This window comes from Talpa europaea, assembly GCF_964194135.1.
Source record: "Talpa europaea genome assembly, chromosome: 12".
Classification (NCBI taxonomy): domain Eukaryota; kingdom Metazoa; phylum Chordata; class Mammalia; order Eulipotyphla; family Talpidae; genus Talpa; species Talpa europaea.
The window spans coordinates 9,006,556-9,022,566 of NC_140079.1; the positions used below are offsets into that span (position 1 = coordinate 9,006,556).

The following is a 16,011-nucleotide window of genomic DNA, read 5'->3' on the forward strand; positions in this document are numbered from 1 at the left end:
TAACCAACGTGTCCCCTCCTATTTCCACCATACACGCTGTGGGTCGAGGCCCCAGTCAGTGCCAGGTGGTGTCCCAGACTCTAGGATGAGGTAGCCCTAAAGCAGGCTGCCCAGAGCGTGAGTAGGCAGCGCCAGACCCCAGCTGCGTTCACCACTTCCTCGTGCCCAGTCCTCAGGCAGGTGACACGCCACCTGTACACTCACCTTCCTCACCAGGGAGCCTGGCACACTTGCAGCTGCTGGTTTTGTGACCAGGGTCCTCACAAACCCAGACTGGCTCCAGGTGGGTCTGGAACCCTCCCCACCCCTGCCTGAACACAGCACAATTTATGGCTTTTTGCATAAAAGGAAACTGAGGCTCCAGGAGGCAGAGATTCTGTCAAGGTCACTCACAGAAAGCAGACAGGGTTCCAGGTGAAGGTGACCTGGGGACCCAGCTGTGTCTTCTGTCTTGTGCCCACAGTCAGGGGCAGAACTCAGCACCTGTAGGCTCCCCTTTCCCTTGGAGGAGCCCCTCAGCTCCCAGGGCCCCCCACCATCTCAGGAGTCCTGGACCAGGCTCCAGAGCCTCCGGGAACCCTTCAAGGGACCTTTGACTCCAGTCCTCATGATGGAGGCCTAGGCGATGGGCACCCCTACAGTCGTGTGTGCATTTATCACCTTTCCAAGGCTCACTCATTTTATTGATTTTTACTTAAATTTTTTGAAGGGGAAATTTTAAGGTGTTGGTGTTGATGGGAAGACTTGAACTGTGTGATCTCCATTGGAATAAACCGCATAACTAATAAAGCTAAAAGGCTGGCCCACGGATCACCTAAAATCGTCCCGGGGTCACCCATCAATGCATACCCCACCTTTCAAACATTCAAAGCCAAGATCAACCTCAGGTCAGCAGTTCTCAATGGTGGGAGGGGGTGATCCTTTCCCCCAGGAGACAGCAGGGGATGTCCTGGGGTGGCTGTCACATTGGGGGTGCTCTCAGTATTGTGTAGGAGGGGCCAAGGATGCTGTTAGGCACCCCACAGTGCCCCACAGGGCCCAGGCTGGGCCCCAAAGAGGTAACCCAGCCCCCGTGTCAGGACTCTGACAGGGAACGGGCCCTGCCCCAAGGTACACAAATGGGCTCAAACCCTGCCCTGTCCCCTTCAGATGCCTGGCATGGGGCACACTGCAGAGGAAAGGCCACAGAGAGCAGGAGACAGCCCAGCATGGGCACGACCCTGACGTGCTCCCCACGCGCCTGACCATCCCGTGGCTCTCACCCTCCCGGGCCAAGTCATTCCCTGCCCAGAGGACTTAATCAGGCCTCAGCCCCCCCTTTCTTGATTCCTGAGGAGCCCCAGGGTGACAGGGCAGCCACCCCGTGGAGGGAAGAGGAATGACCCCGGCCTACCTGTGAGGTCACTTAGAGGGATGGTCAGGTTTGCCGGAGCAGAGAGGATGGGGGTGCCCCACAAGACCCCTTGCTGAAACCCAGCTCCACTGCAGCTCCCCCAATTAAGAAACCAATCCGAAACCCCCTGCCTGCTGGGGCGACCTTACCCCACCCAGCCCACTGTAAACACACAGAGGGACAGGAGGCCTTTTGTGCCTCCGGCTGGCCCAGACCAGGTCACGCGAGAACCCGGACCTTGTGCCCTTCTCCAAATGTCCTCACCGCCGCGGGCGGAGAGACACTGAAATCTACTGTGATAGAGCCGAGAGGCCCAGAGGTGGCAGGCCAGGCCCATCTCCCAGAACCCCCCCCCCCGCCCCCGCCCAACGCACTCTATTTCAGAGCCCCACGCCACCCCAAGCATTTGCCACACACGTCAAGTAGCACTCAGCAGGCCTCTTAATCAGCACTTACTCTGCCGGGGCGGCCCCACCCCCACCCGTTTCCCAACAGGGCCAGAAGGTTACTTCTAAGGCCACCCCCAGCTCTGCCACCCCATCCTTCCAGTGCCAGGCCCCTGGAGGGGTTCTTTGGGGTCTACCAGGGGCCAGCTGATACAGGGGCAACTAAAGGCCGCAGACAAATCCCACATGCCTTCCATCACTGCCATGGAGCCCCCCAAGCTACCCAGCTTGTATTGGGGGCAGCTGGGAGCATAAGAAATGGCCTCCTCTCCTCCCTGTTCCCTTTCAGCTTCTCTGACATTCAACAAGGTCACAACACAACTAAGTCCAGGAGTACAGGGTCTGGCCCCCTCGAAGGGAGGGAGGGGGCAGGCGGAGGGGAGCAGTCTGGCAGCCCCAGAAACAGGGCATTCAACGGACAAAACAGGGCTCATCCCACACTGGCCTGTGAGACTCCTACAAAGGGACCTTTAAAACATACAACCCCGGGAGGGGGGACGTCAGGGGTCTGGGGTGGGGTGGGTGGAGCAGGGAGGGCGCCCAGGTCTCCGTCCCTGCCGGTCCACTCCCGGAGGGAGTCATCCCTGTGGCCGCATCACCGCCAGACACACATGCACTCTGGGGTTTCCTGGCCAGGGGTAGGGGTCCCGGCTCTGTCCCCTCCAGGACAGAAGGCCCAGCCCCCTTCTCTTCCTCACTGCCCTCTCCCCCACTGGGACAGGCCCCCAACCGCCTGGGACAGTTAAGTGCCACCGAGGCTGTGTTGCAGACGTCCTTTGGATGGGGTATGTCGTTTCACCACTGTTCCGTGTCTCACTTTTCAGGCCCACGGTGGGGCCAGGCAGGAGGACAGGGGAATGGTTTTGGTACTTACTTTTCTTTTTCTCTCACAACAGGGGGGCTAAAGGTCTCAGGGGCTGAAGGAGCCGCTGGCGGCCGGCGGGCCTGGCTTTATAGGAGCCGCAGGCGCCCTGAGCCCCGGGCAGGCCGCGCGGCTATTAATAGCGGCCCTCCCCGCGCTGCTCTTTCTTGCCCGAGTATGGTCAGAGGGCAGCAGCTGCGGGCTTGGCTGGCCCAGGCCTTCTCCTGGCACCGCCTGTGGCCCCCAGGCCGGGACACAGCACACATCTGACCGGCAAGGGACTGGCAACGCTCTGCCCGGCACTGAGTGTCACAGTGGCCTCTAGCCCCAAGCCCCCAAATCTGCCAGGACCCAGACTTAGGGGTGTGCTGGCGTGTGCGGGATCCCAACACCCTCTTTTCCTTTGACCCCCTACACCTCTCTAGGAGGCAGACAGAAGCGCTGTCCCCAAGGGAAGGCCGAGCTGAAGGCACACAGGAAGAGGACCGTTACCCGCAGGCAGGAGCCCCCAGGCTGAACTGGAGCCCAGGGGTGACAACCCCTTTTGTGAGGGCGTGTGCTTCTTTCCACGCTGTGGCATGAGTTAAGTTCAGGCTCATCTTATGTACTGGTGGAACTGGGAGGGTCTCAAATGGTCTCGCACGCTGCCTCCCAAGCTCTGCCAACCCTCCCAAAGGAGGGACAGGGCGCAGCGCATGCTCAACCCCAAGTATTTTTCTAACAAGCCAGTCACATCCTCCCCAGGGTGTGACACCCTCTTGTGACTACAAAGCAGTCCAGGTCCCAAAGCCCTTGGGCTCACCCAAGTGCGCCCCCGCGTGGCCTGGTTGTGTGGTGCACCGTGCCTTCGCGCCCAGTGAGTGAAACCGCTGTCCACTCATCTGTCCAGTGTCAGGTGGCCCAGGGTGGGACTCCCGCCCTCTCGAACAGGGTGCAGAAGTGACTTAAGCGCAAATCACTGACCCAGTGGCCCATGGTCAGCAGCACAGTCATGGCTAACACCTCTGAGCCCACCCAGCCCTGGCTCCCCGTTCCATGACCACCGCAGCCTGCCTGGAGCGCTACCCACCCTGTTCACCCCGTAACCCTGATTGCCCTTTAGCATTTCAAGTAGTAGACAGAGAAGAAAACAGGCCCAGTGGGGAAGCAGGAATGTATAGCTGTTCCAGGGTCAAGTCTGAACCCAGCCTGCCATGCCCCGAGGGCATCTCACCACTGCACCATACTGCCTGTGCCCACTGACTTCCAGAGGGACCCTACATAACCACTCGAACCAACAGAAGCAGCAGGGACAGCCACAAGGCTGGCTGCTGCAGAACATCAGCCGGCCACGTGCCAAACCCCTGCCCCAGGGTGTCCTTGAAACCACGCCCCACTCCCCCCTCTGCCAACCCCGGCCCCAGCCCTTCCACATGCTCTCCCTGGCCACTGGTGTGCCCGGTGGGTGGTCTGCCTGCATGGGGAGCTGTCTGGCGCTGCCCTGTCGCATCCTGAAGGTGGGGACTCCTTCAGGGCCAGGATTTGCAGGGGAGGCTGGGGCCCTGTCAGGGTTGTCAATGTATTTTTCCACCTGGAAACCACACCAGTGACACATGGGCTTGGGGGAGCTGAGGTCTGGAACGGCCAGGTATGGACCAACTGTAGAAATGACCTCGGGGTTGGCTATGAATATCCCTGTGTGCCGGGTGCTGTGTCCAACTGCGGATGCCCAAGACGGCTTTGTTTCAACCCCGGAGCCTGTGTTTGCTGTGGTTTCTGGAGCAATGTCAGAAAATTGGGCAGCTTTACACAACAGGAGTCTATTCTCTCTCCGATCGGGAATGCAGAAGTGCAAAATCAAGGTATCCCAGGGCTGTGAACCCTCCAAAGGCTCCAGGGAGGATCCTCCCTGCTTCTCCCAGCTTCTGGTGTTGCAGGCAACGCCGGCAGCCCTCAGTGGGTGGCCACATAGCTCCTGTTTCGGCCTCCATCCTCACGTGGCCTTGCCCGTGTCTGTTGCTTCTTGTGGCCTCACACAGACAGTCACCGGATTAGGAGCCCCCAGCCCCAAGTCCAGTCTGCTCTCATCTTAATTCTATCTGCAAAGATCCCGTTTTCAAATGTGATCACACACTCCCAGTTCTGGGGGTTAGGACCTCAACATCTCCTTTGGGGGGACACAGTTCACCCCACCATAGCCACCTTGCATGTATCACCAACTTACCCCTTTGCCAGCTGGGCCCAGGGCTACACAATTGAATCGGAATGGAAAAGAGGACTCCCTTTCTTTACTCTCAACCCTTGTGAGCAAACAGGGTTTTCCTTCACATCCAGCAGCGCTGCCCCTGACCTACCCATAGTGCAGACCCCACAAGCTCAGGGCCTCGCCCCCCAGGAAAGCCCCTGAGGGACCCGAGTCATGAGCTAGGCCAAATCCTACCTGACAAGGGCTGGAAAGGCCAGCCACGTGCTGAAGGAACAGCCATATGGTCTGAGCATTCGCGGCGTTGAGAGGGACTGAAACGTTAAAACTCAAGGCTGTCCATCAAAAACATCGAAAATATTAAAACACGAATTGATGGTATTGTCTCGTTTTTGTTTTAAGTAAAAAAAGAGAAACATGCCCCTTGGTGTCCGGAAGGAGCTACCGGAAGGATAATGGGGCTATGGAAAGTCAGAGCTCCCGGGGGAGGGTAAGGATTCCCTCTGGAGCCACATTCCCTTGGAGCCACATTCCGGACGAGGTGGTGCAGGAGCAGCAAGGGTGCAGCCCCTACTGTGAACCTGCAGCTTCTGAGGCAGCACGAAAGGAAAGAAAACGCCTCTGGGCCCACACTGGACACCTGGGAGCTTCCATCTTGCTACAACCAAAAAACCAGAAACCAGCCAAGCCCCAAGAGTGGGGCGGCCTCCCAGGTTCTCCCTCTTCTTCCCAAGGAGCCCCGGGGCGCAGCAGCAGACAGAAGAGACCCGGGAGCCAAGAGGGCGTGTGCCTGAGCCGAGCAGCCGGGCAGCAGGAAACAGGCTTTATTTCCTTTAGGCTTTCAACAGGCAAGTGCTGCGGAGACATGCACAGCGACACCAGGGCGCCCTCGGAGGGGCACGCACAGGACCCGCACGTCCTGAGGCTGGGCCATGCTACACCCAGAGGCCCTGGGGACCCTTCAGGCGGTCCCATTTAGAGAACCAGCCTCCCTGCCTAGTCTGTCCCTGCACTCGGTCCAGGCTGGCCTCTGTCCTGAGAACTCCTCTTGGGCTTGAGGAAGAGTAGGGGGCTGCTCAGGGCCCCCCTGAGAGGCATAACCTGCTGCAGAGCAGTCATGGGCCAGGGCCCTGCTCCTCACAGAGCCTCAGCGGCAGGCAAAGTCCTCTGGAGGCAGACCCAGCTTGAGGGCAGCCCCTGGCAATGCATGGTGGCATGGCCCATGGCACCCCCCCACACACACACCTGGTCTAGGGCAGCTTACCCCAGAAATTAAAATGCACTGGGGGTTCTGGGCACCTGGAGGGCTACTCTCAAACTCTGAGCCTTGTGCCTACCCAGGGTCAGGGCAGGGTGAGGGGCTCGGGGATCACAAGAGTTGTGTTCAGAGGCCCCTCAATTCCCAGCTCAGGGAGCTGGAGGGTGGGGACAGTTGGCAAACCCTTCCTGAGAACTTGGACTGGCGTGGAGGGGCTGAACACAGACCCAGGCCCTGCTGTGTGCTTTGACCACCTGGAGCCCCCAGCCCAGGCCCTAGACAGGAACGTTGCCACCCTGCCCACAGCCAGGTGTGCAGCACCTCTGTCCTCCATGGCCACTTCCATCTTGGCGGTACTAACCTTTGCAGAGTTCTCAGTCCCCAAGGCTACGAGGCCTCCAAAGACCCCCAAGTCACCAATGTCTCAGGAAAGCAGCTACGCTGGACAGAAGGTAGTCTGCAGGCCCAGACCAGCCAAGTCTCCCTGGGGCAGGGCCCAGAGCAAACCAAGCCCCTCCATCAGACCATGAATTCCTGGGTTCCAGTTCCCCTGGCCCCACAGCGCAGGCTGGCCTGTCCTCCCCAGCTGCCTCCCCTCCCACCCCCAGGGCCCTAGCGGAGGCCACACTCCCCACCCTGCAGCTTCTCCTGCTCCATAGCACGCACCAAATCCTGCACAAACCGCATTTCGGAGGCCACCTGCTTGGCCAGGGCCTCGTAGCGGTTCTCCAGGCGGCTGAAGCGGCGCTTGAGCCCGTTGGCCCCCAACAGAGCCCCCTTGGCCTCCTCCTGGGCCTGCCTCTTGAGCGCCTCAGTCTTGTGCAGCTCCTGCCGCAGGCGCCGGAGGTCCTGGCCGATGGTCTCGTGCTCCTCCCGGTACCAGGCCTCCTTCTCTTCGTAGATGGCAGTCAGAGCCTCAACGTCCTCGTGGCATAGGCGCCGGCTGTGCTCCAGCCCGCGCAGGCCCTCCTCAGCCGCTGCCACTTCCTCCAGCACCTTGGAGAAGCGCTCGAAGTTGATGTACGTGTTGTTGGGGGGCATGCTTGAGTGCGATTTGATGGTGTACTCCTTGAGGCGCGCTGTCTTCAGGCGCCGCCGCTCTGGCTTCTTGCCACTGTCCTCCCGGCGCACATTGCGCCTCCGGATGGCCTGCGGGGGTGGGGAAACCAGGTGTGGAGGTGAGCAGGGGGAGGGGCCACACTGGCCCTCCCCTTGCACCTGTACAGTTTTACTGGCAGGTGGCCCCACCCATTCGCATCCACGTGGTTCTGGCACCTTCCTGCCTGGATGGCAGAACTGAGTAGCCTTGGCAGAAACCACACAGCTGAAAACACCAGCAATCTGGCTCTTTGGAGAAGGGTGCCGACCCCGCCGGAGGGGTGCCCTTACTGGGAAGGCCCTGCTGTGACCACACAGGGGCTCAACACCACAGCTGGGTCTCAGCGAGGTGGCTCCAGCACCATCTCCGTGCCCACCCCATGCCCCCTGCCCGTCTCGAGAAGGAGCAGCTCATCTGCCTCACCTTGATCCAGGAATGCTCCAGGCTTTGATCAATGGTCATTCTCCTCCTGGAAGAAACCACCCCCCGTGTGTGGTTAGTCAAATTTCAGGACCACACCCAACGGGAGCATCCCCTATAAACGAGGGCTCTGGGCTGCTATAATTTTACATGAAACCTACTTAGACCTCGGCAATGAATTAAGTTTCCTAAGGCACAGTGCATGCCAAGGTAAGCCTCCTTCCACTATCTTCAGCCCAATATGGAAGCCACACCCCATTCTCGGTTAGAGCACTGGGGGCGTAGGGGGGATCCCTAGCTCACAGTCACACCCCTGTTCTGGGGGATACCCTGACACTCCCTGCCCAGGGTCTGTCTCCTGAGCCTCCTGCCCAGCTCTGCGCGCCTACTTGGGGTCTTTGACAAGCAGTCGGCGGATGAAGTCTTTGGCCAGCTCGCTGGTGGTGCTGAAGTATTCCTCGTCGAAGTCGTAATTCACAGCGGAGATGTTGGTCAGGGTCTCCTGCTTGGTTTCACCCAGGAACGGGGACGCACCACTCAAGCTAGAAGATGAACTCGGGGCTCAGTAGGGCTACTCACCCTGCCCTGCTGGGCCCGCGAGGGGTAGATGCAGAGAAGAGGTGGACTCTGGACCCCAAGCCATGACAGACACCCCCCATTTCCCTGGAACCTCCAACCCAATCAGAAGGTATCAAAATTCATCACCCAGGCAGCAACCAACACACAGACAAGTCTCTGGAGAAACTATAAAGTATCTAAAAAGACATGAAGTTTCAAAGCATCTCCCCCAAAGTGTCTGGTAATCAGAGGAGGAACCAGGGGCTGATAGGGAGAGTCCCAGCCGAAATCACTGCAGCATGTGGGCGAGGCAAGCGCCGCAGGCGTGGCAAGCCTCCCAAAACAAGGTACCAAGGAGGCCGCACACCATGGGCCTCCGGGCAAGGGGCATGTGATGGACAGTAAGAAACCCTTAGCTGCTCTCCCTGCCCTCGCTCAGGCAAAGCTTCCCGAGCCCTTGCAATCTCTTAAGCCCAAAGATGACGCAGGGAGAGTGTTATTTTGTTGTAGTAGTTGGTCTGTGCCTTGAAAAAGCGCCAGTGACAGAGGTGCACATTTTGCTATTCCTAAGGAACACGTTCGACCACACCTGAGTTCATATTAACAAGGTGACTTTTAGAAAGTTGTGAAGGATGGGGGCTGGGGAACCAGGCCTGGGACTAGGGGGTAGATCTTTCATCCCCACCTCTGACCTCTGGCGAAGGGAGAGGCTGGAATTTAATACTCAGTTACCAATGATTTAATTAATCATGCCTATATGATGTAACTACCCTCAAAGTCTCTGTAATATGGGGTTCAGAGAGCTTTGGGTGGTTAGTGAAAGCGTCCATGGGCCAAGAGTGTGGTGTGTTCCAAACTCCTCAGGGAAAGAAGCTCCTATGCGCGGGGCCCTCCCCAGCCTGGGCCCCATGAACCTCTTCATCTGGCTGCCCATCTGAATCCTGTACACTTGGGTCCACTGGTAACTGTATGTGAAGTTTTTCTGAGTTCTGTAGGCAAATTATGCAACCTGATTGGGGTGATGGAAACCCCAACTTACAGCAGGTAGATCAAAGGCGCAAGTGACACACAACCTGGGCTTGTGGCTGGCTTCTGAAGAGGGGAGTTTTGTGAGACCAAGCCTTGAACCTCTGGGGTCTGGCGCCATCTCTAGGTGGCTGGTGTGGAACTGAGTTAAATGATGAGACACACAGCTGATGGCAAAACTGCCGGAGTAGAAAACCCTCACACACCTGGTGGCCAGCAGCCCAGAGGTACTGAGAGCAGAGCAGCGCGGGGCAGAGTAGTGAGCTCACTTGGTGCAGTGCAGAGGAAAGCAATCTTGTCAGGAGCAGACACAGCAGACCCGTGCTGGGGGATGGCCTACGAAATTCCTGCCCTGGGGCTCTTCACAAATGTCAAGGTGATGACATACAAGGAAAGGCAGTGGAAGCTTCCAGAGTAGAGGAGACTAGACACAGTAAGGATCCAGGACAGTGTCCTACACCAGAGAGAGGACAGGGGAGAGCTGCCTGGCTTCCATATTGTGGCATGAAGCTGCCATCATCCCGCACTCACTTATCAGTACTGGCAAACTATCTGTTTGTGTCAGAAGTTAACACCAGGGACGCAGGGGGAAGGAGAAAGGGGGGGGGGGATGGGAAAGTTGTACTGGCTTTGCAACTCTTACACAAATCAAAACCTACCTCAGAGGGCCTCCCTGGTGGCACAAGGGATTACGCACCGCACTATGAAGCAATCTGCAGCCTCTGCAGCACAAGTTCAATCCCCAGCCCGCCAGGGAGCAGCCCACATGGCGCAGCAGACCTCTCCTGTCTCGCCTGCTGCTCCCCTCAGCAGTGTATTTCAGCCAGTCTGCCTGTTCTGTTCCCCGCTCTGTCTCTGGTAAGTCCTCTCACTCCCACATCTCTGGCCTGTACCCCAGCTCTTGTATGCATAACCTATCTCAGAACCAAAAAATGCAAAAGGTAAGCCAAAGCTGCTTAAAAACCCACCTCCCAAAACCTCAAGATATGTGTGTGATGCCCTCTCCGCAAGCGGGGACTACAGACAGCAGGGGCATGCCTGATACAGGGGCGGGGTCGAAAAACCAACCCAGCGCTTGAGATGACCTAGAGTCAGATCCCTGCTTCACACAGAGAGGGGACACATCACCCTGGCACAAGCCCTGCAGGACTCTCACAGAGGGTGCTAGGCCTTCAGAACTCTCCAGAAACCCCCAAGACTCAGGACACACTGTTTTCCTCCTGCACAAATGGATCTACTCTATCATGCATTCATTCTTTCATCCATCCAGAATTTGCAGTGTTGCAGCAAGGCAGGATGTTGGGAGTCTGTGTGATGCGAGAGGGCCCGGCCCACAGAGGCACACAAGGGCACTGTCCCAACACGCAGTCTCCCTGACCCGGCAAGCTGCAGGGAGAGGCCAGAAGAAGCACCAGCCAGGTACTCACAGGATGTAGGTGATGACGCCAATGCTCCTACAGAAAAAGAGAGGAGAGTCAGCCCCATCACCAAATGGGGGAAGGGGCACCCCAATCCCAAGTTCTCTACAGAGTCCACAGTGGAGAAGCCAGAAACCCAAGGTTCTCAAGCCAGGAGGGCAGCAGATCAGTCAACCTGGGACAAGAGGGACCCTCCACCCAACCTGCTGCCCCTTCAGGCCCTGGGAGACTCAGGATTCAAGTGAAGCCCCCCAGCCACGCTTGCCTGTCAAGGCTCAAACTGGACAATGGGGGGTAAGGCAGACAGAGCACAAAGACCCCACAGACCAGGCAGATGTGGGAACCTGTTGGGGGGCTGCTGTGGCTGGAAGGGGACCCACAAACTCTTTCTTATAAAGGATCAGACAGGGCATCTGTGGTGGCCTACGGGTTAAGTCTCAGTGCTATCACCACAACAGCCTGAGTTTGATCCCCAGCCAGAGAGCTGACCCACATGGAGCAGCAGACCGCTCCTGTCTTGCCCGCTGCTCCCCTTAACAGTGTATTTCAGTAGCTCTGCCTGTTCTGCTCCCCACTCTGTCTCTGGTGAATCTTCTCAACCCCCGCTTCTCTGGCCCATACCCCAGCTCTTGTATGCAAAAAAAAAAAAAAAAAAAAATTGATAAATAAAGGATTAGACAGCAAGTATTTTAAGTTTTGCGAACCACCATCTGCAGCATGTTCATCTGCTTTGTTAAAACCCTTTAAAAATGAAGAAACCATTCCTAAACCCTGGGCCCAGTCTGGGATATAGCTTGTGAACCCCTGTGCCAAGGCAACAGTCTGACCATACCAGTGGCACGAAGACTGGCTGTCCCTAGTCTGTGGCCCAGTGGCTCCTGAGGAGAGCAAGGGAATTCCCTGGAGGGACATGAGGCCCGGGCAGCTGTGCTGGCCCCTGGCTCTCCCCACCACTCACCACATGTCCGCCTCCAGACCCAGGGGCTCATAGTTGACGATCTCAGGAGCTGTGAGGGACAGAGAGACAGACGGTGCACTTGAGGCAGCACTGGACACTTGGCCACAGGCAGCGGCACTGACCCCATGCTCAGGGCAGGGAGGCCAAAATGGGGTCAGCACCAGCCTGAGGCCTGTAGCTCCTATGTGCCCAATGCCAGGCTGTGGGAGAGCAACCTGAGGGCCGTGGGCCAGGCATCTGGGGGTGGGAAATTCTCAAATGCCCCCTTGACGAGCCCTTGTCCCCGAAGCTTACCCACAAACTCTGGGGTGCCAAAGATGTTCTTGAACTCATTCCCTGCTTCAATCTTGTGGGCGATGCCAAAGTCAATGAGCTTGATCCGTGGGTTGGGAACATTCTTATCCAAGAGCATGATGTTTTCTGGCTGGGATGGGAGATGAATTATGCTGCTTCTGTGGGTTCAGAGCTCCATGAATAATGCCCCCACCCCTGGGAGCCCGCCCATTCCCAATCTGAGGGGTGCAGCCATGCCAAAGAGCCCGACCCTCTCTCTTCAGCCCTTATTCTCCCCCTCGGCCCAGGTCTGTCCCCAGGCTCAGCAGGCGGGCTCACCTTGAGGTCAAAGTGGGCGATGCGCTTGGAGTGCAGGTAGTGCACGCCATCCAGGATCTGCTTGAGGAACTGCGTGGCCTCATCCTCCGTCAGCGACTCCTTCTCTGCCAGGAAGTCAAAGAGCTCCCCGCCTGAGACCAGCTCCAGGATGAGCACCACATCTGTCTTGTTCTCGAAGATGTCATGCAGCGTGATGATGTTGGGGTGCCGGATCTCCCGCAGGATGTTCACCTCCCGCTCGATCTCCTCCCGGCTGACCCCACGGCGACTGGAGGACAGGCGGCGCTTCTTGATGAACTTGGCCGCGTACTCCTTCCCGGTGCCCTTCTGCCGGCACTTCCGCACGATTGCAAACTGGCCGCTGCAGGCAGAGAGGGCGGTGAGGAGGGCTCTGTGCAGACCAGGCGCCTGGGAAGGCTGCTCGGTTTAAAAAGCTGACCAGCACAGGGCCTCCCTGGTGGCGCAAGGGATTAAGTCATATCACTATGAAGCTGTTTACAGCCACTGCAGCACGAGTTCGATCCCCGGCCAGGGAGCTACCCACATGGCGCAGCAGACCTCTCCTGAATCCCCACTGCTCCCCTCAGCAGTGTATTTCAGTACATCTGGCTGCTCTGTTCCCCACTCTGTCTCTGGTGAATCCCCTCACCTCCCGTGCCTCTGGCCTGTACCCCAGTTCTTGTATGCATAATAAATAAATCTTTAAAAAAAAAAAAAAGCTGACCAGCACACACAATGGAGTTTGTTGATTTTAAAATGGAGTATGTTGTACCCACATGCAGATGTATTGATGTGTGTATGCGGGGAAACCATCTGAAAGCACAAGCCAATCCATTAACCATAGATGTCTTTGGGAATGAACGGAGGAAACAGTAAAGTGGACTTTTTTATTTTGCATAGTTCTATGCTAACTGACCTTTACACGGCGTATTTCACCTTCCCAAAAACCAAAAAGCCACTGACTTCAGGGAACTATGGTGAGGACTGTGGATGCCTCAGCAGTGGGTGTGGTGAGGTGACACCTGAGGTGGGATCCTATGTTTCCATCATATACAGTGTGGTAGAGAGTGCCTGAGTGGGCTGTCAAAGATACACTTTGAACACCCTAGGGTGAGGAGAAGGTGGGCGGCGCAAAATTATTACTAATCATGGCAACCAAATAATGGTCTCTCCAAAGACCTCCCCATCCTGGTCCTGGGATCTGAGGACATGTGAACTCACAGGATAAAAGGGACTATGAAGAGGGGACTGAGTTGAGGACCCCGAGATGGGAGAAGATGCTGGATCCCCAGGGACCCAGGGTCCCCATAAGGGTCCTTATAGAGGGGGGAAGAGGATCCAAATCAGAGAGAAGACACTGTGTTCTGCTCCCCACTCTGTCTCTGGTGAATCCTCTCAACCCCTGCACCCCTGGTCTACACCCCAGTTCTTGTATGCATAAATGAAAATAAATCTTTAAAACAAATAAATAGGGCCTCCCCGGTGGCGCAGCAGGTTGAGCGCCGCGCTGTGAAGCTGTCCGCAGCCTCTGCAGCGTGGGTTCGATTCCTGATCGGCCAGGAAGAACCCACATGGCGTGGCAGACCTCTCCTGTCTCGCCCACTGCTCCCCTCAGCAGTGTTTTCGGTCCATCTGCCTATTCTACTCCCCCCTCTGTCTCTGGTGAAGTCTCTCACCCTCCTGTGCCTCTGACCTGTGCCCCAGCTCTTGTATAAATAAATAAAATCTTAAAAAATAAAGAAAACAAATAAATAAAATTGACATAGCTACTAGGAAATTTCAATAAATTTCCTATGTGCTTCAGTGTAGGAGGTGTAGGAGGTGCCTGGCTCTTTTTAACAGCTGTGCAATACTCCACCCACATATGAGGTGCGTTGGCGGCCACTGATAGATGCCTCCAAGTTTTTTCTCATACAAAATCATGACAGCATGATTCTTAGGCCACTGGGTCCATGTATGTACATATTCCCACTGAATTAATTCCTAGGAGTAGAATTGGTGGGTTAAAGAGAACATATAGGCCTGCATGTTTTAGTTTTAGACTAAAACGATGTTTTAGTCAATGACGGTGCTTCCCATAGGCTATATTAGGCTACACCATGTTGCCTAGGCGTCTAGTAGGTTGTACCATCTAGGTTTATGTAATTACACTCTACAGTTTTCACACAATGACATCACCTAATAACACATTTATCAAAACATGTCCTCAGCATTAATCAATGCACAACTGTATACTATGACATGTTGCCGGCTCACCAAGTTATGAAGACTCTCAAATTATGATGACTGTCAAGGATCTCAAGAGATCCTATATACTTTCAACAATAAACTATAAGATTTCTTTGGGGGGCAGGGGGTGTAGTGAATATGCATTCGCTACCGCTGTAACAGGAAAAATTCTTTAAGGAAGAATTTCAGAATCCCAAGTGAGCCTGAAACATACTCTCTCAGCAAAGGCCTGACACACAGCTCAGTTATTTACATTCCCTTCTGGTGACATAATGGGACTGGCCAGCCAGCAGCAAACTCACCAAATAAGGTTTGAAGCTCCATTGGTGCCCGCCTGGTATGAGGCGGGGGAGTTCCCAGGGGATACTCCAAGGCCTAGTTAGGCAGGAAATCAGCTGCCTGGCTGAACCACAAAACCTTGCTTTTTCCCACAAGAATGCTAAACAACTGGCAGGGGTGTGGGCCCAGACAGGATGCCTTCTGGAAAGATACAAGTGCCTCCCACAAGGCAGGGTTAAAAAGAGGGACAGACCTTTACTAATAGAAATTGCTAACATCTATTGTTCTCAGGCCACATACCCGGCACTACCTTAAGTGCCACATGCATTTAAGTCCAGTTTTTCCCAAAGACAATGCACAGAGCACGAATTCACAACTCCAAAGCCCAAACTTGTTCCACCAGCACATGATACTGACTCATTCCTTCCTGGGGAGTAGGATGAAGGACAGAAGGAGAAATATGTTCAGAAAACCCCAGAGTCCATGCCCACCCCTAGAATCCCATAGGAAGGAGACAGCTCACCTGCCCAGCTCCTCCCCCATTTCGTAGTGGTCTTCCACATCTTCCTGTCTAAATGTGGACATGGTGGCCGTTCTTCCTTCCAGTGCCTTCCACTCCAGTGAAGTCACTGGTCTTCGGACAGGACCTTGGGGAGTTCCCTAAATACAGATAGGGAAGGCAGGGGCTGAGATGCCAGCCATTCTCTGAGGTAAATTGAGTACTCTGTGCACCAAAAATAGGTTTCACATCACTCTTACAGAAGGCATGTACATTTGCTGGATGTGCTACTTTCATGCATCACCTCATTTAGACACCAAACGACTCAAAGAGTCGGAGTCAGCCCCACAGCCCCATCTTTGCACCCATAACTCCCACCAGCCACTGCCATGGTTCCCCACGCACTGTTCCAGTCTTTCTCTGCCTCTCCCTCCTAGGTTTCTCTTAATTTGCTCATCCAGAACTCCCACACATTCCTGCAGGCCGCCCCACACTCTTCACATCCCCAAACCTGGGGGGCTCCCTCACTCCCTGCACAACGTCACTAGTTCTAGTCCCAAGACACTTCCATCTCCCCGTGCATCAGCAACTCCGAGCCCTCCGAGTCCTTACCGCCCCCCAACATATCCTCTAGACCTAGAAAAGACTCTTTTAAGATCACCTTCAGCAACGTACTCCTTCCAATCCTGAATTCCCCCACGAACTGGACAAAGGCTTCCAAGCTCCTGCAAGCTCCCTGCACACTCTTGTCTCCCCCTGACCTCGCCGTCCT

At 56.0% G+C, this 16,011-nt stretch overlaps 1 protein-coding gene across 1 annotated transcript; it reads right to left on the minus strand.

Moving 5' to 3' along the window:
* Positions 1-6,753: 6,753 nt before the first annotated feature.
* On the minus strand, positions 6,754-15,325 carry DAPK3 (death associated protein kinase 3; the record flags this gene model as incomplete). Its single annotated transcript, XM_084250782.1, has 8 exons — positions 6,754-7,290; positions 7,664-7,709; positions 8,050-8,202; positions 10,672-10,698; positions 11,621-11,669; positions 11,915-12,044; positions 12,233-12,593; positions 15,264-15,325. 8 exons carry the CDS (start codon positions 15,323-15,325, stop codon positions 6,754-6,756), a joined length of 1,365 nt encoding a protein of 454 aa, XP_084106908.1.
* Between the last annotated feature and the right edge of the window lie 686 nt (positions 15,326-16,011).